At 38.6% G+C, this 23801-nt stretch overlaps 1 protein-coding gene across 5 annotated transcripts in view; it reads right to left on the reverse strand.

The window, feature by feature from the left end:
- The window catches only part of LOC145940300 (putative receptor-type tyrosine-protein phosphatase mosPTP-1), a 294710-nt gene that overhangs the window by 207826 nt on the left and 63083 nt on the right, over positions 1–23801 (reverse strand). For all 5 annotated transcript variants that reach the window (XR_014425988.1, XM_083045236.1, XM_083045234.1 and 2 more), the window contains one exon: positions 5796–6104. Coding sequence is in view for 4 of the 5 variants with exons in the window: in XM_083045234.1 (XP_082901360.1) it covers positions 5796–6104 (309 nt within the window). In the remaining variant the exon portion in view is untranslated. The remainder of the gene's footprint in view (positions 1–5795; positions 6105–23801) is intronic.

The raw sequence follows: 23801 nt of genomic DNA on the forward strand, positions 1-23801 counted from the left end.
TCTATTATGATATAACATTAGATGATTATATTTAATATAATTAATATATAAAATATAATAACACAGATACCTTCGTTCCCCCCTTATTTAGGATAGAATACGGATAGGCCATATAACGACTCGATGCACACAATTGATCATCACTTTATCTAATTATTAATCATAGACGAGGTAATTGTGCACTAATTAACTATTCGATATTCTCGTTATAATACAAATCACGATATTATTCAATGAAATAATTACATAACGCATAAATGAGAATAGCATATATATATATTAGTGTCGCGGATTTTTATTAAAATTAAAGATAGTAGCAAAAGAATAATGGCTGGCGAGTTTCAAATAAATCTGGGAATAAATTTGATGTTAAAATTCGCGACCATTCGCGAAATCGGAAGAAGTCTCGCTCGATGAGAGACAAATGAAGAATTAAGAAGCAAAGTTTAACCGCTTCGAAAAACATACGCGGTTAGCCATTAGCGGCAGGAACAGGCGGGTGGTTCGTACCAACGATAGATGAATCGAAGGAACAAGAAGAACGGAGAAGAGGAGGAGTAAAAAGAAGACATTACGACTCGCTTGGTAAAAAGGCGAATCAAACAGGCCGTGATGATACCCGGATGTTCTAATCGTATTAAATGGACCCGGCGGTTTCCCGATGTGAAGAGCTTCTTTTTTCCACCCTACATATCTCCTCGAGATGCCCGTAAACGAGCAAAGCACCGCACAGAATTGTGGGAAGCTCGACAGGTGCGAGAAAACCCCACGCCATGTTTCGAGAGAGCCCCCATAAGCGCTATCTTCCTCGCAGCATCGAGCCCTGCGGTTAACGTTACCGAAAGTAATTTAACGTGCTCAGGTCAGGCTTCGTAATCACCTTTACAGGCTATTTTATAAACTTTGGATGGGGGGAAAAAAGAGGGAAAACTCTCCACGGTGGTTAGAATAACGCCGGAAAATCTCCGTTAATAACAATTCCCCCGGCGATAATAGTATAGTCCTCGATCGCGTCACATTTTATATTCAACCAACCCTGGCAGCAAAAGCGAAATTCATACGTAACCTATGATGTATTCGTGTGCGTAAAATTTTATCGAATCATGCGTCTCACGCACCGAATAATCTGTGCATCGACTGCACATGTATAGTTTTCCTCTCTAGTAGACTAAACCTATTAATTTTGTTTTACTAATTAATAGAGATATATACACTTTAACGACGCAACTATACCACTACTATACCTGTACTTTGTACGTGTATATACGCGTGTAATTATATAACGATAGTAACCGCCCCCGACTTCTCATTGCTGAAATATACATTAGCAATTAGGTGAATTCTTGTTTAGCTTATTATCGCGATGCATAATTATATAGGAATAGGCTTCCAATGAGGTGAATAATTCCCAAACGTATAACGCGGCCATTAGTCATTGACTATTAATTATTATCGCGTTGAGCACCTGTTGTTTACAGCTTGATTACGATGTTAACCGGTTTTATCGGTGCGCGGCGCTTAAATCTCAATTTGCGTCAGGCGGCCAACTATGTTTAAACATAATAATCACACGGTAAGGCGATAATAATTCTTGCCCATGTATTTTTTTATTCGCACGCCTAGTCGCATTCTATATCACGAAACGCGCGACATCGTAAATCACGTTATTACCGCGGGAGTGCATTAAAGAGAGGCAATGCATTACGAAAGTGTTCGCGAATAGATCCGTCGCATGGTTTAAAGTTAGTGCGGCAGCTATCGCCATTAGTTACGACTTTGCGTGGCGCTTTCCACTAGGAAGTCGATCACCTTACGAATCACCCTACATAGGAAAGTACGGGGAGTAGGTAATACGGAAAAGCCGAGAGAAAGAGAGAGAGAGAAATGGCTCGAAATATATATATATATATATATATATATACACATATACACACACATATATAGGTATTGAGTATGGTGCAACTACGGGTAACTTCGATACTAAACTTCCAAGTGGCAAGTGGATCGGCTACGTCTTTTTATCAATGTGCCTGAGTAACTTCAATTTGTTGTCGAATCGAAGTAACCGATAAGAACCGACTGCGATACGGCGCGGCATATTCCACTTAAACTCTTGGTACAAGCGTTGCAGCTTTTTCCGCGTCGACGCTCAAAATAGGTGTTATTTCTTATTAATCGGTTTTTTATCGGATGATATATATATATCTTTAGGTACTTTGCGCCGCGATCGCTACAATCGAAATCCGCATGAACGGAAATCATTTCGATAATGCTTTTCAGTTTATAATCGAAATGGGAGTGTGAGTTTGTTGTGTGAAATTAAATGTATCTCGTCTTGTTTGCTCTCGAGAATATGATTTTTGATATATTCAAAGAGATTACGAATGCACAACAAATTTAATATACTGACGCGCGCGTGCGTGTAATAAAAGCTTTGTAATCTGAATGTTTTCGCTCTAGATGATAGATACGTGAAAAGAAATATTTTATATAAATATGCGTTTTATTTCTTTTATTTTTTCCGCGCGTACGATCTTTCGACCAGACACGCATCTTATTTTTTTTTTAAACTAACTATATTCTATCCTCTGCATCTTTTCTCTCGGGCGAGACAAGTCAGACCTTGACGACTCTCAGCCCGCGAGAGGTAACATTAACCAACTTTGCTGATTTACAAAACAGACATCCTTTGCGCGAGATAGTAACGCGCGCACAGAGACGGAAGGGGCGGGAAAGGGTCAGGAAAGGCGAGAAACAAAGAACACGTTGATAAAGAGCGGTATTCGTGAGATAGACGGCAAGGAGAGAAGGAGAGATGACAAAACGTACATGTTCGCTGGGACACATTGTTTGTCGGCGAGATGTCGACAGAGCGCGCGAAATCCATAGTCTCCCTCTCATCCTCGCCTTCAACCCACATTGTGCATCATGGCACTGGAGAAAGAATAGAGAGATAACCTCTTCTTTTCATATATACCTATATATATATATATATATATATATATATATATATATATATTCTATTTGTTATATTTCATTTATGGGAAAAAGGCATCAGACACTTTTGTAGCGAAACTTACAAAAGAACGCTCGCTCGATCTACTGAGTGCGCCGAGTGTCCGAATCGCGATAACGTGCCGATTACCGCTTTTAATGGTCGGAGAACAGTCTTGAAGAGGAAATCGTTTATATATCTCTCGTTGCGGAAACTTTGAACGTGCACCAGATGCCAAACAAATGTACGTAACTTTATTAGCAGTCAACACGTATCTGCGTAAAATACAGAAAGTCGCGGCGAAACTACGTTGATTATATCCAAAGTTATGTAACGTTAGTGTATTTTGTGAAGTGTATCTTACGTAAGGAGAGCACGAGGAACCATTAAAATTAGAATAGTTGAGGATTAACGCCGCGAGCTTTAAAACGCTACACGGAAAAAAATTTGCTATAATTGTTCAATTTTAGCTGTCGCTATATTACTCATGAAATTTAGTTATCATGCCTAAATATTAGCTCTATGATAGCTAATATGTTTTAGCTATAGAACTCTCCGTCAAACTAGCTAATTTTTTTTTTTCGTGTAGCTGTTCATAATTTGTAAAAATGTATCATATTCTTATATTATCTTTTTATCGCCGATACAACAAAGAGTGTCGATATTACTTTTGTGCAATAGACCAAATATATCTGAGAAATGTTCGCGAACTACTAGCACGAACGGAGATGTCGAAGATATTCGCGATGCGAGTCGCAAAAGTGTGTACTCAACAAGAATCACATGCGCCGTATTTTATAACGCGCCAGCGTTAATATTAAAAAATTGTTTTAAAATGTTTAGAGGCCGGAACTATTGGCAAAACCTATAAAAATGATTAGAACTATGCGAGAACTTTCGAGAACTGTTAAAAAAGCTGCAAAAATAGCCCGCATCTCAGACTTTACTCTTGGATGCGGTGCCAGCGTTAATATTAACAAATTGTTTAAAAATGTTTAGAAGTCTGAACTATTGTTAAAACCTTTAAAACTGATTGGAACTATTCGAGAACTATCGGGAACTGTTAAAAAAACTGGAGAAATAGCCCGCATCTCAGACTTTACTCTTGGATGCGGTGCCAGCGTTAATATTAAAAAATTGTTTGAAAATGTTTAGAAGCTGGAACTATTGTTAAAACCTATCAGGAACTATAGAACTATTGCGGGAACTATAACTCTTCGAGAACTATAAGATTTCATTGTTGGAATGCCTTTTTTCTAATGTTGAGGTGCCACGGAAAGGTAGCACCTCATATTTTCAAATTTCATTTTTTCTATCAAAATAAACGGAACTATTGCTGAAACCTATCAGGAACTCTAGAACTATTGCGGGTGCGAATAGAACTTGCCTAAAAACTTGCGGTGCAAAGAGTTGAGGTGCTAACTTTATACACACCCTTCGGATTCCAGTAAAATCTATTTGACCAAGTCAACGAGAGATAGTACTATGAGATACTACGAAAGTATGCTGGGAAAAAAGAAATATTTGCTTTGTCGTTTGTAAAAGTAAAAGTTATCACGAACGGAAAAAGCTTTTTTGATAATGATATCGATATTTTAATGGGATTTTAAATTATAATATAAAATATAATTATAATATATAAAGAATAAATACCGAATATCGTATGAAATATTAATATTTAATTTCTATAAAAATATGACATACGATAAATTAATTGTCAAAAATGTTTAACTTGTGATTTTTTATATTTGCATAGTCCGAAATTTTATACTTTGATCAAACATTTTTCTCGTTTGAATAAAATATTACAAATTATAGATTGGACATACATTCTATCCGAATGGCATATCGAAATTGCTAATGCATGTTTCGATGATATAATAGGTATATGTATAAGATCGGATGGTATATCTCATTAACAATATCAGTTAGTCGTAATAGAGATTCTCACGCAATAATCAATATGCAATTAGCGCATGTAATAATGAAACAACGAATGAGCAACGGATCTAATAAAGTCCTGTACCATGCCTGATAATAATAATAATAATAATAATGGGAATGAGAATAATATAATGACAATGATGATAATAATAATAATCGTTTTCCTACTCTCTCCTCCTTTCGAGAACTATCGAATTATGTGCAAATACTAGGATTCGAGGAGAGTAATCGTGAACGATAAGACGATCTTCTGAACTCAAACACCTTTACACCTTAAGTAACGCTTTCCCGAGGCGATATCATACGATGAATGTAGGTTCGGTTAAACCTGATCTAGGTCGATGCTGCACAGGACATTCGTACAGGACTCTATTCATATGCTCGAAACCCCGTCTCACTAGTTATGACAGCAGTTGTATATACACGGATGAATCAGCGTAGACGTAATCCAGCGCACCATTGGAAATGGCCACGCTGGCAAATTCAATCGGACTTACCCCTCCTGGCATTAGAACCGCGTATACATTGAGGATATGCGTGAGACAATTATCATTGTGAAGGAGATTAATCCGTTAATGGAGCCTTACATATATCATGGCCGCGAGGCAGACATGCCTATTCAAAACGAAACCGCGATCAGTCAACGTTAATTAGCCTGTTTTAATTAGCGTACAGCTTATTTGTATTATTATATACATATGTATATATTAAAATTCGAGGAACCATTGTTATTCGATTAGTGACATCAGCGCACACCTATTACCTATTATCGATTCTATTAGATTTATCCAATTAGACTTATTTCCTCGAAAAGAAGCAGAAAAGGAAAGGGGATTAAGAACATGCCGCCACTTACCTCGTACGATGAGCTTGATCACACCTTCCAGCGGACTCCGGTTGTTCACGTGACATTCGTATGTGCCGCTGTCGGCGGCGGTGACGGGATGCAGTTGTAACGAATAATTTTCCAACAAGAGAGACACTCTGTTCTGTTCCGTTCGCCGTACAATGATTGTACTTGCGCTCTTAAATTCGAGCAGCAGCATCCCGTTCGCCCGCCATTCGAGCATCAACACCAGGGAATCCTCCGTCACACCCGGACAGCCCAGCGTGACGTTCTTCCCCGCTTCCACGACCACCTCTTCCACCATCGAATTCATGGCATCTGCGAACACATAGAGATCCGTTTATTACGTTCATCGCGCGGCGAACGTTATCGATACGATAAAAACAAACGTGATCGCACAGAGAGTTGCCGAGGGAATGTGCGATCGAGGAAAAGCGGACGGTTTCGCGATGACGACGTATTCGCGGGTTTATCGATCCGGAATTTACCCGCGTCAGGACAATTTCAACGTAGAGCGAATAAAATCCGAGAATGGAACTGGACGTTTGTCGACTTTACAGCGCGTTATTCCTCTCGTTCTTTCTCGTAAGGCCAGGGTGTAAAAAAATTCTTCAAGCGTTGTAAGGGGCAAGGCGCTATCGAGTTGACCTTTTCTTTTTCCTTTTTCTTAATCCATCGCACTCCATTTTCCATCGTACTCCTTATTCATTCGCATCAGCAAGCATTTAATATCTTTCAATCACAAACAGTAATCAATGTACATCAGCGTAGCGAGAGCTACCCCGGAGGAGTTCGCGGTGAACTGTATCCCGCTTGAATACTTTAAGGGGGAGATTAATATACGCGCGACTACAGCCAACACCGTAGCTTTCGATCGACTTTTAAAATTTTTACACGGTCGGATCGTAATTTGCAACGCAAAATATACCCGAGGGAGTAAGCGCGCGTTACGTCATATTGCATCGCGGAGAATCCTGAATAGCCGGGCATCCAATTTTCTTTCTAACGAGTTCAATTTTTTTTCTCCACCTTTTCGATACACCCGAACCCGCCCGTGCACGCACTATTATTTCGCTTCGGTAATAAAAAGGGCATCGTAGATCAAAAAGTTTTATGAAAATCCATGCACGAGCGGACAACATCAGGCAAAAGGATTTCGCGCGTGATTTCGTATAAGCACTAGCGAGGCATGTGCTGTGCTATATCGCGGAGAATCGTGTGTCGATCGTGTGTGATAAAACCACGCCGGACACCACGATGCGGTATTAGGTCATCGCGAGGTAATTCAAGAGATTCCCACCGCAATCTCTCCCTCCCTCTCTCGAAAGCCCTCGGAAAGCTTCCGCTGCGCGAGTTTCGCAAAACTCGGTATTCGAATCACGCGTGCGTATTCATACGTGCAAGTTCGAGCCTGCCAAGTGTGCTCCTTTAGCGCATCCAGCCTTTTTCTCTTCTGCGATTGGCAGAAATCACGTTCGTCCCTCATCTCTTTGAGCTACGTCGTTTGGATAAGCATCTGGGATATTCGAATGTACATCTTTGCAAACACCTTATTCCGTCCATCCTCGCAAATACGAATGACGAATTTATCACGCAAAATAATGTTTCCTCGATCTTAAATTTCTCCTCGCACGACAAATTTTCTTTCATTCTAGAGAGAGTGAATTATATTCTCCATTTATGCTCCTCCTCTTTTCCCTCTATTCTAAAATTTATGCGCACATTCTAGTTTTTTTTAGAGAGAGAATTCATTATCTTTTTTTACAGAACAAAAGGTTTATCTAAGCTATTATTTGTTTTATCTGCCAAAGTACAAAAAAAAGCATTGAGATTACCTTGTCTGCATGAATAATTTACAGATTTAAAAGTTATATGATTGATTACCCGATTGATATGGCTGTTTTATATTAATATCAAAGACGAGAGAAAATGAGATTCGGTTCATTCTTCGTGAGTATAATATACATACACGCGCACACACATATTCGTCAAAATAAATGAAATTTTTTCATATAGCGACATTCATAATCAATGAAAAGCGATCTTATAAAATGTGCCAAAGACTTCCATTTTAGTTCGTTAATCAATAAATAGCCATCATAACTCACTCTATCGTGAAATGGGGCACTTGAATTAAATAACGCGACCATTTACTAATTAAGAGATGCAAAATCAAATTGAGATAGCAGTATATTTTTAAATATTTAATTTATCGATCGCGAATCTCGTCACCTGCAACAGCTCATGCGCTGCATGTATACGTACATACACATAGAATCATAGAATAAATTATATAGCTTATTTTCCCTTTATTCATGCAGATGGTTGGCGGATCAAGAATTTTAAGGTACATGATATACTATATATATATATATATATATATATATATATATATATCGGTTTGGTTTAAAACTAAATTTCTTCAAAAGTAACATCAAAGTCACTCACGGCGAAATGAGTCGACTGGGAAACATTTCGTGTTGGAAGATATCTCAACGGAATTTTAAAGCACACGTTCTCTTCAAAGTTCTCTAGAAACTACCACTAAAAACTCGGACTCTCTGTGCACTCTCTCTCTCTTGCTTAACATCGCTATATTCCCGCCCCAATCCGCGGAACCGTAAGGAATATGTTCTGAACCCTGTGCCGATTAATACGCCGCAATGCACTTCCATGAATAAAAAAAAAGTATATACAGGGAAGATATAAATTATCAAAAATGCGGGATGCGTGTAAAAGCTATTCGCTGTAACGAGCATATACGGCGAAGAAATAATAATCTGCAACGCCATCGATCGTCTTTGATAAAGCGTACAACGATACACAAGTAAGAAAAATAAAAAATCGAGGAAGGGAACGCATAGAGACATGACGATTCGCGCTATAAAGATTCTCGGTCAACGAGAATCGCTGTCGTTTGAACGCGCAACGAGACCACTCGCAGCCGCAGTACACGCTCGTAAAATCCATAGCAAATCTCCTAAGAAAATAAAACTGTAATCGCACGTTTTGGCGTGCGCGATTGTTTCTTGCGCAAATAAGTGCAAAAAGAAAAAAAAAATTCGAGGCGGATCCTTTCTTTTCTTATCGCGAGCGCGATCTCGGGAGAACAATCCATTTTATATATCCGAGGCTCTTCTGTTCAGCTATAATTTCGCACGCTATTTCAGCGCGAATTCATAAACTTGCGCGAGCTAATGACTAATTTCTGTCGCAGACGCGGAGGCACGCAAAGCTGTATTTAGACGTTAATCGCGACAGCTGCGCGTAGTAAAATAATAGCAGTCGCTAAAATATTCCGTACTGGGACTTCGCGAGAACTTCAAATGTAATCGATATAATTTAGCGAACGGAGAAAGAAAGGAGAAAATCTCCGCGGATTGGCAAACAATTACAGGTATGCACGTCTTCCTAAACTTTCGAGCTATTCTCCTGTTGTTCAATTAGGAAGATAGCGGTCCATTTGACGTGCGCAAGTTGATAATCTAAAAAGTTCTGTGTATTTTTGATCGTGATTGACTCACGCGCACAAACCGACGAGTAACGAGGCTTCGCACGCAATTTTCTCTTCGTATCTAAGAGAGAAGGTCCGCGCATTGTCGGATTAACCGGACGGAGTTTCCGAACAATTGCAGCAGCAGCAGGAACGATGCAAACGTGCCTCGTTACTTTTCGAACTTCGTCAAAAGTACGCCGTAAAAAGTTTCCATACCGATTCCGCCGGCATGCTTACGAAAAACCATAAATTTCTCACTCCACCTCCATCTTTTTGCGCAGGAGGTAGAGAGAAGGAGAGGCGTGGCGCGATAATTTTTCGAATTTCATGGCGCATTGAGTCGCACGGGCGCACGAGCGTTTTCCATTAGACGCTAAATCACAGAAGGAATTAATGTTAATTACGGCACAAATCCCGCGTAATGTCTCGATTGTGACAGACTCGAGGAAAACGCGAGAATATTTATGCTCGCCAACTGCAAACTGCCGGCCAATTATTTTATCCGATTCTCGAGTGCGCGCGCTCTCGTTAATTATTCCTTATAAAGTGATATTCGTTATACTTCCCAAGAGGGATTAGCGGAGGCAAACGGCATCTTGAATCCCGCATGGGCCTTGAAATTTGCTTTAATGTTATAGGAACATTATGAGAGAACTTAATGCGCATCTACATGTCGACGAAAGGAGGGGAGATTTCAAGCAACTATCTCTTTCGCGCTGACACTGCGGAACGTGTTATCATTATCCCCAATTTCTGTTTAGCAGTTTCCAGCAGAGTGTTTAAAAAGAAAGCGCGAACTGCACTAAATTTAAGCAAGTATTATGTATATATGTATAAAAGAAGTTCGTAGTAAGAAAACAAATTTTTAAATAAAGCTTTTATCAGAAGAAAAATTAAAACCTGACAAGAAAAACACGCTCTACGCTCCATTTAATAAATAGCAGCAGATTAACATATTATAATTTTTTACTAATTTACTTTGTGTGTGTATAAATTCCTATTATATATAATTTCTTTTAATTTAATTTTTTGTGATATATATGCAATATATATCCACGGGACTAGATCGTTTAGCGATTCGTCAGCAGAAGCAACAATCGGCGGAATGTCCTCGATCCGCGACCGAGCTCAGGTCGGTCTAAAAATTGAATTTTATCCTCTTTTTCTCCGGCTCGGTACGTCGTAAATTAATTTACGCAAATCTTCCGCGGGCATGAATTTTTCCAGCACTAATTTCCCCAGAAGCTACCACGCTCCGCGAGATACGGTCACACGGTCGAGGCAAGCCGTTACCACGGTAATTACCTTCCTACCCCTTCGTTCCGCTTCGTCTTTTTGTCTCATAACCAAGTAACTATCTTAATTGCTTTTGCTTTTCTAACTCTGGATACTGCACTAAGTCCGGCTCGTTTCATACGGAGGAATGCTGACCCCTCTCTCCTCTTTCTCCCCTCTCCTATATCCCATTCCATCCCCCAAGTCCAAAAACCCCCTCGTCGTTAGCGAGTATCCACGGGGGTTAGTATCCTATCCTCGCCCTCTCCGGAGAGGTCGATTTAAATTCGTTTGCATTCGCGCTTTCTCTCCTCTTCCTTCTCGTCTCTTATCACTCGGCACCCCTGGAACCGATTATATTTTTTCATTGTGCCTCTGACGTCCTCTGTTTTTTTTCTATCGAGGCGATAATATCGCAACTTCCGCGGAGAAGTGGAAGCGACAATCGCGAAAGGCAATCTTCCTAAGAGAATCTCAAACGGTACGACACGACGTCGCTCGTGTCAATTTTCGCTCCGTTAACCGTCGCGCTGATCTTCGTTATTTCCCATGGAAAATTTTTCACGAAAAGTCAGATCGAGCCCCGCCGTTTGGGACGAACGAACTCAGGTCGAAGAGAGCAGTCTGTCGATTATTTTAATCAATTGCGTTTTTTAATAATAAAAAATCCGTCGATAATATAAAAAATAATAATATAAAAAACTACAAGTATTAATATAAAATAGAAGGAAGGAATAATGGGTAGAAAAACGGTTATTAACGCTTCATAATAATTAGAGAAAATTCTCGGCCGGTCTTTTAGTGTAAATAGGATTGGTTAAAGCCACGATGGGTAAAAATATCCCGCAAATTCACTCAGGCTTTTTCATCTCTCCGCCGGCTGCCTTTCTTGCGGTGGTAAATCGCCGGCAGCGGCGCTGCAAAAGCGCACGATTCCTCGCTTTAGGATTTCTGCCGGTTTCTTGCCGGTCATCAAATAGATAAGCGTAAAGAGCGCGTAACGCAACTCCCGCTCCAATTTTACGAAAGTAGGAGAATCTTGATACAGTTGATTGCTTTTCAGAAACTCTCTCTCTCCAGTATTAGTCGCGACGAACAGAGATTTATCGCGAGCGAGACAAGTTGGTTTTAATAGCGACTCGCGAGAATTATTACACCGACAACTTATTACCTTACAACACTTGCCATCCGCACCTGGATGTAACTACTAACTTCTCTCGAGTACCATTACACGACGTAATGTGCGCGTCTCTCGCACTCTCTCGTCGCTGAAATTTGCCATCCACATGTTGTTTTTTTCTTTATTTTTTTTAAACAGTGATATATACAACAATACTTTTTTTTATGCATATGTAGGTTGCTTGGGCGTACATTTGTGCTCGCAGATCGAAATGCGTTATCGAGATCTACAGACGGCACCAGTAGTGCTGACACGAGTAGTAATCAGCTGGCAGCGGTAAATAACATTTTCATCGAGCAGTCGATCTGACAATAATAAGGAGGTCGCGCGATTATTTTCCTGGAAAGGCTGCGCGTATAGATAGAGCCGGCGTTGGTCGATTAATCACCGGTAGATTCCCATCAGCCGGGGCATATTTGCACGAACAAACGCCTAGCTGTAAGAAGAGAAGAGAGCTCGCGCGTACGCCGCAACTCGCGCAAATTTCTGTCTACCGGAGTTGAAATCGTCGTAAATCCACGAATGATTCGTGGGAGTTCGTTTGTGCCGGTACGTAAACTACCACAGTTTAATCGCTCGTTCGGTCAAACGCCCTCGTTAATTACTTCCGATTTAATTAGCGTTTGCTCTCTTATACCGGCGGGAAGAGTCTTCCGTACTCGTCGCGCGTTGTAAATCATCGAATCCGGATGCTTTCGAGTGCACTCATCTCATCCGATATATACGCAAGAGCGACATTTTTTTCCTCTATAGAGATGTTGTAGCTTTCGGATAATGGAAATAAGCGTTATATCGCCAGGTACCGGCAAATGTACTTTAGTTTCATAAAATACACGAGTACTGCGGAAAATATTTGCAAAGCGTGCGCTAGCTGTCGGTTTAAATTTTATCGCTCAAAATTTGTCGCTTTATTTCGACATTTCTCTTCTGCGTTTATTCGATAAATTTATATTTATATTTATAAGATACATTATTTTCTCGTACAACTCTCCGCGGTGAATGAAATTTCTCTAGGATAAATTTTCGAGAGAAATTCTATATATACAGGAAATTACATGTCATCGTTAAATGGACACCGCTTTAACGTTGTAACAGTTTTATACGTATATGAAACGATCGCGCGTGCACCCCGAAATAGAAAGCCAAACTGTGTGAAAGCAAACCATTCGGTATTAGTTTTTTTCCCCCTTTGGAAACTCCAACCGAAAGAATTGTACGATTCGATAGCCGACGTTCTCTCACTAATGGAGCGTTTGCGGGAAACGAAACAAATGGAGAACCGCGCCCTCCTGCTTCCTTACAAACGGAGCCCGCTTCGTTCGTTCACCGCCAACGATCTCTTGGATTTGTCTTGGAAACCTTGGACGAGCGGAATTTTCGACGGACAATTCCGAGCTCGGTATTCTTCCTCGGATCGATCGCGTCATACAATGTTTACAGAGTTTCGAATATTCGCAACTTTCCTTCTCGCGACGCAAACGCAATTATTCAATTTCTTTTTTCAATAAATAAAGTTGCGTTACGTGTGACTCGAGTTGTTTTTTCTTTCTACGATTTTAATCTGTAAATTTAAACCTATGTGATAAGAAGAATAATCTTTAATGCAACATTAAAAAAAAACATTATAAAATTCAATTTGCTTTAACGCTTATATCCACTGATGCCGATAACGTAACGATGATAAATAGCATTTCCGATACGAACCGGTGTAAATGCTTGTGCTCGTCCGCGACGCGGGATATGATAAGCAAGAATGAGCGCGCCCTAAAACGCCATCGAACAATAACGGCAATTAAATTTACATATACCCCCCGCAAACACATATACGTACATCAGGCGCAGGTAGTTTTGCACTAACGCTCATCCGCTGTTGACTAACAATTTTCCCCGTATCTGCTGTCATTTTTCTATTCTGTCACAATGGCACGGAAATATTCATTTACTGCGTCATTACGATCGTTCCCTGTCATCCGCGAGGCGCTGTGTCATGTCGGCCATGCATCGACGTAATTACTGTCTCGACAGCATCGAAAAAAAGGACAAGAGCGATATTTCAACACTCGGCGACGATATGCCGTTCATTGCTGATCGCATTTTCGATTGCGTCGAAACAAATCACGCACATACTAAACGCGCGAATGGTCATTAATGAAAAGAATCGAGTTTCTTAACCCTAGAGCGAAATGTGTATGAACAAAAAAAAAATATATATATATATATATATATGTATATCGAAACAATTTTATGAATACAACTATTTGTTTTCGCATTACAAGAGATCGACGAAAACGTATAAATATAAAACGTATGTAATGCAATCATATCCGAAAGAAATATGCGTTTCCATATTTTCTGCAACGAGTCGATACATTTGCAGGCACAAGGGTTCAGATGCTCGTTAAAGCGCACGACGAATGCACTCTCGACGATAATTGGATCCGATAAAGTATCTTCATTACGATACTCTTTCGCAGCGATTTCTACGCCTTCGTACTCATCTGTACATGGATAATTTGGAAGTAATGAAAAGCGACAGATCGCAAAAAGAAAACTTTTTAAAGCAGACGGAATTAATATCTTTTTTCGATTATTTAATTAACTCGAAGAGAGAGAGAGAGAAAGGGAAAAAAGGCAAACACTGTCTTTCCTTCATCGTCATCTGTATTCACAGAAAGTAATATTATTACGCGGTGTTTTTAATTCTCTCGAAGCAGTTATCGTTAGTTTTATTTTCTGGCTCTCTGTTATCAAATATATCTCTAAAAAAATAAAAATAAAGAAATTAGAAAAGTATAAAAAAACAAAAATAAAATGCAATGGTGAAGCTCAAAATAAAAGGCGTATATAAATAATTAATTATAAATAAACTCTACTTCGATATTATTTTGCTTGAAAATATACGTTACCGAGATATTTAATTTAAAAAAAACTTTGAAGAAATATACAAAAAATAGCGCTTCTACGCCATTCAATTTCTTCACTTTTCAACAAGAAACATCGCGCTATATACACCAAACGTATTTTGTCAGCAAATATCTTGCATAAAGAACAATCCTGACGATTCTTGTTAGAATTGCAGAAGAGGCCAAGAAGAGACACCAACAAACATGTATACCGCAGATTAAGGTGTGTGAACGTAAGAGGGGTTTTTGTCTGGAGAGATAGGCGGAATATATATACTAGCAGTAACTCCGTTACATAAGTGATTGAGGTTAAACTCAGTGGGAAGGATTCGCAAACTTCTTACAGCCCTTGCAGCTGCTAGGGGCGCTATGCTTTCCCATTGTGTCTCATGATGTCGTCAGTTTCGTACGTACATTTCATGACGAGTTCCACCACGACGTGCGGGGATCGATATCGCATTAAAGATACATCTGTGCAAAATTTCGGGGAAAAGCGTAGGAGAGTGGTATGTATATATACGCGGAGAATCTTCGCCGACAATCCGGAGTGTCGGTTGTACGTCGAGATATCGGATGTTGCTATTTTAATGCCGTTGAAAATGATATATCACTGACCGAAACTCGATAGAGAATCGATTGTGCCGCGTCAAATTCCATGATAGATGGCAATGCTTCGAAATAAAATCGGCGAGAGTTGTACCCCAATATGTTTTTGCAATATTTTTGTTTTAATACGCTGCTAAAATGATAGGTCCCGTGGTACGATTTTTAGACGAGCGCGATCCAAAGTGTATTTTCGCGGAAGTAATTAAAATGAACAATAAGAGCTGCTCGCATTCTGTTGCCAACTTTTAAAAGTCCATTTCGCGATATAATGGTACTTTCTTCCTTTAATTCTTAGGACCGGTCAGAAAGAGAGAAGGTCGTTCTTATCTCCGGTATCGCAACAGCGCAGCGCTTCAAGAAAAACTTTATTATACGTTTAGAGTCAATTAAAAATCTTTCAATTCCGTTTAATTGCTTTGTCAATATTTTTAATATACTACAAGTGTGCAATTGTGTTTGACATTTTAGATACCAAGAAGAAGATACCACGGTATATATTTAAATGATCCTCTATATCGTTTCATACGAACACACACACATTAATACAAGATTGACATTGCTTGCAGTAGTTTTAAGACCATTCCTGAGAGCGTTCCATTGTTATTCTTACAAATTGACTAACAATATATATATATATATAACTCATAGAAACGACGCTGAGACTTATCGATAGTGACTGGAGATGCAAAAGCGAGTTAGCTGAAATTAATCGAATTACGAGGTTCTCTAGCGAATTCTGAGTGATCTGCATCGAACACTTTGTCTTGGAATAACTACCGACGTTCGACAAGGAGTATGAAGTGGTTAAGCCAGTTAAGGGTCTACACCAAACACGAATAATCCAATTTCTGCACCGAATGCCGTGAGGTCAACAGAATTTCGGGCACGACATCGTGCTTCCAAATTAGGACAGCCACGCCTTAAAATACACAAACGGTTACTGAACTTCGACTCGTTGTCTCACGTAATACCGAAAATCCGAAAATATTCGCTGCTATAAGATTGTGTATTATTAAATTAATGATGGTACACATTTCATAAATAGGATATATATTTGGGAGTCGCGAAAATAAATTTTCGATGAACAAATTCCACAAGTAGCTAATAATTAATAATTTACAGAATATTACTATCTATTTTTCTATCAATATTTAAATATTTGGAAAAACACTTCAAAGATTATTCAATTTATATACAAGTCTAATTGTTAATAAAAAATATATCCGAATTGCATAACATTAGTAATGAAATATTTTATTAGACAAAACACAAATAATATTCAGTTATTTCGTTATACCGTAATATTAATATACACGAAATAATATTAATATTATTATTCGTTACATAGGCATAGAATTCCACAAATTAGTATTCTGCAACTACATTAGAGTGCGAGCTCCGTCTCGTGCATCTATATCATTAAGTGAAATGGAACTCAAGGCAGTATATCTCGGTGTAATTAAGCATAACGGACGTCAACTTTGGAAAATCTTGATACCCGGCATTCCATTAATACTAACCGATCCGCACCATCGCATGTTCACGTGCACTTTCGTTTCCTGAAATTCTTGGACTGCACGAAACAACACATTGTTCCTCAAGACGTCTCTATGAGAGAGCGTTACCTATATCCGCGGCATTGTCCTACCGATAAACCTTCTTCTCTTTCAACAGCACTAGAGAAGCCCTCTAGAGTCTTCTCCAGCGTTAGGAACAAACGCGGCAGAAGTGTGGAAGTAGACTAACTCTTATACCAGGGAAAAATAAGAAAATAGCAACTGGACAGGCCATGTGTGTAAGTGTGTATTATCGCCAAACTCATGCACTGATAAAAAAAAAAAAGAATTTGAAGGATTTTGTAGCGTAATAGAATCCTCCAGAGACTTTTGTATTTGATACGTCGAATGGATGCTACATTATAAATCGCAAGTGGAAATAGATTCTTACATAAAGGAAAAAATAAAAAAGCGAATAAGAAAGCCGTATATTCATTGAATTTTTATATCATCTGCGAAAAACTCTAATATTAATAAATAGAGGGGAAGCTTCATTCAAAGTTTAATTTTTTAATTGTATTAGAGTTCTATTTTATTATACGTATCAATAAATTAATCAATGTTTGAGAATGCAAAAGATTTTATCAATAGTGCCAAAGAGCTCTCTATTTGTGATTCGCGAGATGCATCCTTGATGCTGCACCATAAGTTGCGAGCGGACCGCGATGCATATATCGCTTTTAAATCCGTTAATGCGGGTTTGGGAAAGGAATTTGCATAGGTTTCATAGTTACGTATAGCGACGCAGGGTCGAGGCTATCATTACGACAAGCGGTATCTCGGTCCTCTTAATCCTTCGGACTTTACCCATGACGCTTCGGCGTTAAACAGGTCCTGAATTCGCGCTCGGCGCGTTTGTAGTAAGTAACGGTTGAAACTACACTCGAATAAACTTTCAAAGTCGAATCTTTCGCCTTTTATTTTAAGAACGTGATATTGGCTTTTCGGTGAAATCTTCTTTTGCCTACCTCCTTTTACAATTCTACCTCGCCTTTTCGCCTTTCGTATTCAACCGTACTCTGTCTTTCGTATTCAGTATACATATACCCCGTCTCTCTCTTCTCCTCCTACACGCCGGGAATATTTATTATTTTTGCTCCGCATATCGCGGATACGCATCTTAAAGTGAGGTGGGCTTGTTATAAAAAATCGAGGCCCATTCTATCGCGACATCGATGGCGAAAAGTGTTTCGTTCGACTCTTCCATCGCGAAAACCTAGAGAGAAACCACTCTCATCCCTCTCTTTTTTTCTCTTTCTCTCTCTCTCCATCCCATGCTCTCTTTTTTCACGCTCCTATAACTCGGTGACGTTAAATCACACGAGAGACAATAAATCCTATGCGTTTCCTGGACAGCTGATTCGGCACAAAATATCAGCAAAGTACGAGCGAACAAGCATCAAACTACCTCACACATTTATATATGTAAAAGCAGGAACCGGCTGGCTATTTACACATTGTTGTGCATTTGAATAAGCTTGTGTAATAACTTCTGCCAATATTTGCGTTTTACGAATTATGCAGGATATAGATAGATAAATAGATAACAATAATTTCTGCGAATTTCCCTCTTGTGAAACTCAATACGAGCAAATTACACAGATAACTCTGATTCATTCCAATTTAAAATAAGATGGATTCAAAGAATTATTGAACAATCGAAAAAAACGAGAGCAATAGTCATTGATGAAGAAAACAGTGTGACAGGATTGACAATGATCTAGAAAAAGAGGATGAGAAAGAAACGGGAAAGGAATAAGAAAAGAAAAAAAAAGGAAGATAGCATAGATACGTGGCGGAGTAAAAGCGAAATTACCAATAGCGGTCGGGATCCCCTCATTTGATTCCGCCCTGCTGAAAAAATTGCATTTGTCGCCGGCAGCCTTTGGGTTCGAAATAAGATACGGTTCCGGCAAAAGAGCGCCTTGGGGCTTCTTCCGCCGGATCAGATATTATGTTAAACGTTTTTAGTTATTCACTCGACGCTCTCTCCGCGGTGCGGAATATCCCCTTATTCTTTCCTCCTTTAGTAATCGAGATCGAATCGAAGGTTCTCTCCGTATATCTTTCCCTTCTCCCGCCAACAGATTGGTCTTCGAGAAAGGAACGTGGGTAGATTATCTGCGCGGCGTGCAATGAAAGACACTTCGAAAAAGAGCCGATAAAGAAGAAATAAAATGTCGAATAAAGATAATAATTTCGATGACACATATACGTGTGATATAAAATAATACGATCGATGATAAAAGAGTAAGAGAAAGTATTTCCCTTTCGCGCATCGATTAAGAGATATCGATAGACAGTTATGTAATGCAATATAGTCACAAAAATAACTATAGTGTGACGAAAATAAAGATGAAATATTCCGATTTAGAATAGAGTGTTATATTTCTCTTTTAATCCGTTTCATTTTTCCCACAGAAAGAATCTTCGATCTAATGCCGACGTTATGAGTAACGACGTAATGTCGTCCGAATTTTTCATCTCGGTATCAGTCCTTAGATATATGCGCGTATTTCGGTGTCGTCCGGCAAAAAGTTGTGAAAGATGTGGAACAGGGTCGTGCGACGGGATATCTCCTCTCGCCCAGCTGACTATTTTCGCGTCAGGCCTCCGTGGCAGGGTGCAACGTCCATTTTAATAACGCGTCACGAAACGAGCGTCGACGTTCTACTGCGCCTGCGAGAGAACAACGCTCCAATTCGGCAGGGCACCGTTGACTGAAATATTTCAGACATAAGGACATTTGAACGAAGAACAAGGAGGAAGTTTCGAGCTTCGAGGAAGGAGGATATCGCGAGGACAAAGGAGGAAAGAACAAGAAGAGAACGACAGTATCAGTAAGAGAAAAAGAGGTTTTAACAAGGATACGAGAAGATTATGGTAGCATGAGAAACATATATAGAGAAAAGGGGAGAAAGAAAGAGAGAAGAGGGAGAGAGGAAACGGAAGTTACAAAGGAGCATAACCAGTGGAAGAGCGCAAGGTATGCAAAGTTTGGAACTTAATTCATTTCTCAGGCGTCTCACGCGAAGAGCTTCGAACGTGCCCGAGGAGGCACAGATCTCATAACGCGTAACAGTAGTGGCTTCTTTGCATCTACACGGTCGTAGATTATTAACCATTTTTGCCGCGTCCACTAAAAGTCTTAACATACAACTCCGTCTGTCTTCCGGTTTATGATTTTCAAATTTTTATATATGCAAATAAATGCATTATATGAATCGATCACGGGAGTCATATTATGTAAACAAGTTTTCTAATTTCGCTTATTGCAAACCTTATTTGTAATGTATATATTTTATATATAAAATGTGTGTCCCTAATTAAAATAATTTAATCAGGCTTAAGAAAGTAATTTTAGTTATAAATTCGTAATTAAATAATAGAGCGTTTCATCTCTATATTTTACTTCGGCATTTCTATGTATAATCTCTATTTTAAAAAAATAATTATAGATAGAGAATAATTATATGTATAGATTTTGACAAAAAAATATTCAATTTAAAAATAAGATGTCGACTTTAGAAGCGTTATCTATAATTACATCTAAGAAGTCGATATATTTGATTTCTGGCAATGAATGCGACAATGAATCGGACAAAATGTCGAAACGTTGAAAAAAAATGTTGAAACGTCAATTACACACATAAATCGACGGCATTATTGAAATGCTATTTGTTGAAATTATCCGCGGAAAGGCAGGTAAGGCCATACTTGGCTGAGAATATCAATTTATCCGGAAGCTCATATTGAATGCAAATAAGCCACGCGTGTGTAGTTGTTTATTCGGCACTAGTGTTCGCTCATTCTGCCTCATCCAAGTATCAACCTACAAATTCATTTCGATATCGTGGCTTGTTTGCTTAAATGCCCGTCGTAAACTATGATGAGGTGGCACGAAATCGCGCGCCTCGCGCGATTACACGTATGAGAGGATGTGACAATTCGCATTATTCGAGATTACCTGTTATAATGTCCTACCTAATTAGTCTTAAAGAACGATCCTTTCTTTCTCACACGTTTTATTGATTTTATTCAGTGTTACACAAATACACTCCCGCATATCGCAGATTATTTATACTGTTGCTATCTTTCTTCTGATATTTTTACCTCAACGTCGAATAAATGCAATGCCGAATGCAGATTACGTAACTAGCGCAATACGAAACTAATGACATCATAAATATGCGTCACATCGCGTCGTCTACAATTCGCAACGCGTTTAAATGCAGCGATTACAATATTCGAATGATACTGCAGTGGATTAGGATCGCATCGATCAGACAAAATAGGTCTACCGTGAAAATGATATATGAGATAGATCGATCGAAATGTTTATACTATGCAATATCTGTTGAACACGTGGAGTACATCGGAAATCGTGATACAAATGAAATTCAAGTGATTCCTCATGCAAAACATAGAATGAAATTTTTTTCATACAAGAGATATCGTGTTTGAATAAAAAATTGACTTTAAAAATCCATCGAGCACGTCTACGCTTAACTTAATGAGAGTTCTTGTTATACACAACTATTTCTGTTCATATATTTATAAAACATCATTTGATATGAAAAAATGCAACAAGTTTCAAGAATACATTAATTTTATTAAATTAATTGCTAAAAACGTCACTTTTCTTGTCGCAAATAAAATATTGCTCGACAAATTAAAGAAGCATAAATTGATTATTTAAAATTATTTAGTATTACATACTTAAAAATACAACTAAAAATAGTTATTTATAGCGAGATCCATTTTAAGCAATTCTCGTTGTTAATCAAGTGCACTATAAGTGTATTAAACGGATCTTCAAAGTCAATTCTTCTTTCGAAAATTCTTCCTCGTATGAAAAAATTGCATTCTACATGTTCGACTTGCATTTGCATAAAGAATTACTTCCATTTTCACTTGTACTACAATTTTTAATATATCTTTAATATCGGAAAAATTTAACGAACCTCCATAAATATATATATTAAATATTATAAATTTATTATATATATATGCATGCATGTACGTGTATGTATGTGTGTATGTATGTTGTAAGAAAATACGTTTCTCTAATCTATTTATAATAATCATTCGTCTTGATGCTTATACAGATAAATCAATATAACATTTCCTGTAATGCGATATTTATAACAAAGTTTAAAATAAGAACAAGAAATAGAAGATAGAAAGCAGGTTATTTGCACAATCTGGAAGAGAAACGGAATAGGCAGAATATGAAATATTCCGAAAGTCGTCGAAACATATAAGTTTTCAAGTGTTCGGATAAGGGATAAGGTAAGCGACGTCGCTGTATGAAGCTAAGAATATCACCATATAGATAATGCTTTCTCACGTATCATGTTCGTGATCTATATTTGATGACTCGATTTAGATACTCGAGTACCCGCTCGCGTACTCAAAGGCCTCAGGCGTAATCATCCTGTTCTATTCTACCTGGATCACTAAGTAGTCTGATTCCCCTTTGCCTCTATACAGGATGTCCCGCAATAGGATATCTATAGCTCAGAAATGCGTTCTTGGAAGCAGTTTCTCGAATGGAGAAGTGCTGATAAACGCATATGGCCCTAACACGAAACCCTGTGTGCTATCGCGACACTTACTATGTCCGTTATCGTCAGGCATTATTACGCTTTTGTACTTCTTCCACTTGTCATGGGCGTGTTTATGATCTGTATCGCAGACTATTACTGTCACATATTACAAGAGAAATGCGTTACTCGCGTTTATTGAGCGTTAGAGAAACACGAGGATCCGATGAGTCGTTTCTCGCATTATTGTATGTATACTACAACGATAATTAATCCTCCCAAGATTATCGAACGCGCGCCTCTTGTTATCAGGGATGATTAACGTAATACGTGTCTCACGATTAAACCGTAATCGGGCGAAATCCTCTTCTTATCAACGCTATCGACTATCGCTATAAATTTTCGTTTAAGAACATCCTCTCTCGCCGCGCGAACATCGCGGATTATTTATTAAAGGATATATTGGCAATTGCGGATTACGTAGATTCTAATTACGAAGCAATCTCTTTCGTGATACGAGTAACAGACGTTTGATGTTTCTCTCACATATTCTCGTTGATGAAAAAAAAAAGTTATACTCAAAGTCGTAAATTTTCATTTTTATTTTTATGTCTCGCCTACCCCCCCCCCCCTCTCTCTCTCTGCATGCAAAAAATCCCGAGATTACATGTTTAAAAAAATCTATGCGATCCATCCGGTCTCGCGACAATGTCGCTGCGGTTTTCTATCCGCACTCGGTCACCCGTAGTTTTATAAACTCTGCTCGTCTCTCTTTTTTATTTTCCGTTCCGACCGCCACGTCAGGGAGGTGCTTTTGAATACTGCACGACATTCGAAACAATTTAACTGACAATTAGAAGCTCGTTTCACGTTATCAATCCCGTGCAGTTACGTCTGTTTTCTGTCTTCGCCTCTTTGATCATGTGTCCCATCCTCGTTACCTGTTATTATCATTCTCTCGACATCGGATAATTTTACATCTAAAGAGCGTTTTTCGCGCGTTTGCGTCGATTGATATAATCACGTTTGTGATATATAATGACTTACATAATGAAATAAACAGGCAAGCAAATAACATCCAAATAAAGTATCAGATCATTCTAAAATAATTACTCTTAACAATTCTACAATTAATAAGCTGCAAGATATAAATTTTTCAGCAATTTTAATAAATTTTAATAAAATTCCCCTATAATTTACATACAATCTAACGTAGAATAATTGTAATATAATAAATAAATGTTTACGGTTTAACAAACTTATTTCCTACTAATAAAAGTTTAATAGAGTTCTAATTACTCGTACTCAGAAAATTACTCATACTCAGAATTCCACACTGTTTACCTTCATAATGAAATTATACGCATGTAATTGCGTATTTTCGCGAGATGGTATTCGACGTGCGCACACATGCATTGCACAAAGCCTGTGAAAGCGGCTCGACGAAGAATAG

The sequence above is a fragment of the Prenolepis imparis genome, unplaced genomic scaffold, assembly GCF_030444845.1.
Source record: "Prenolepis imparis isolate NDT839.2.m4 unplaced genomic scaffold, iyPreImpa1.0 SCAF_9, whole genome shotgun sequence".
Classification (NCBI taxonomy): domain Eukaryota; kingdom Metazoa; phylum Arthropoda; class Insecta; order Hymenoptera; family Formicidae; genus Prenolepis; species Prenolepis imparis.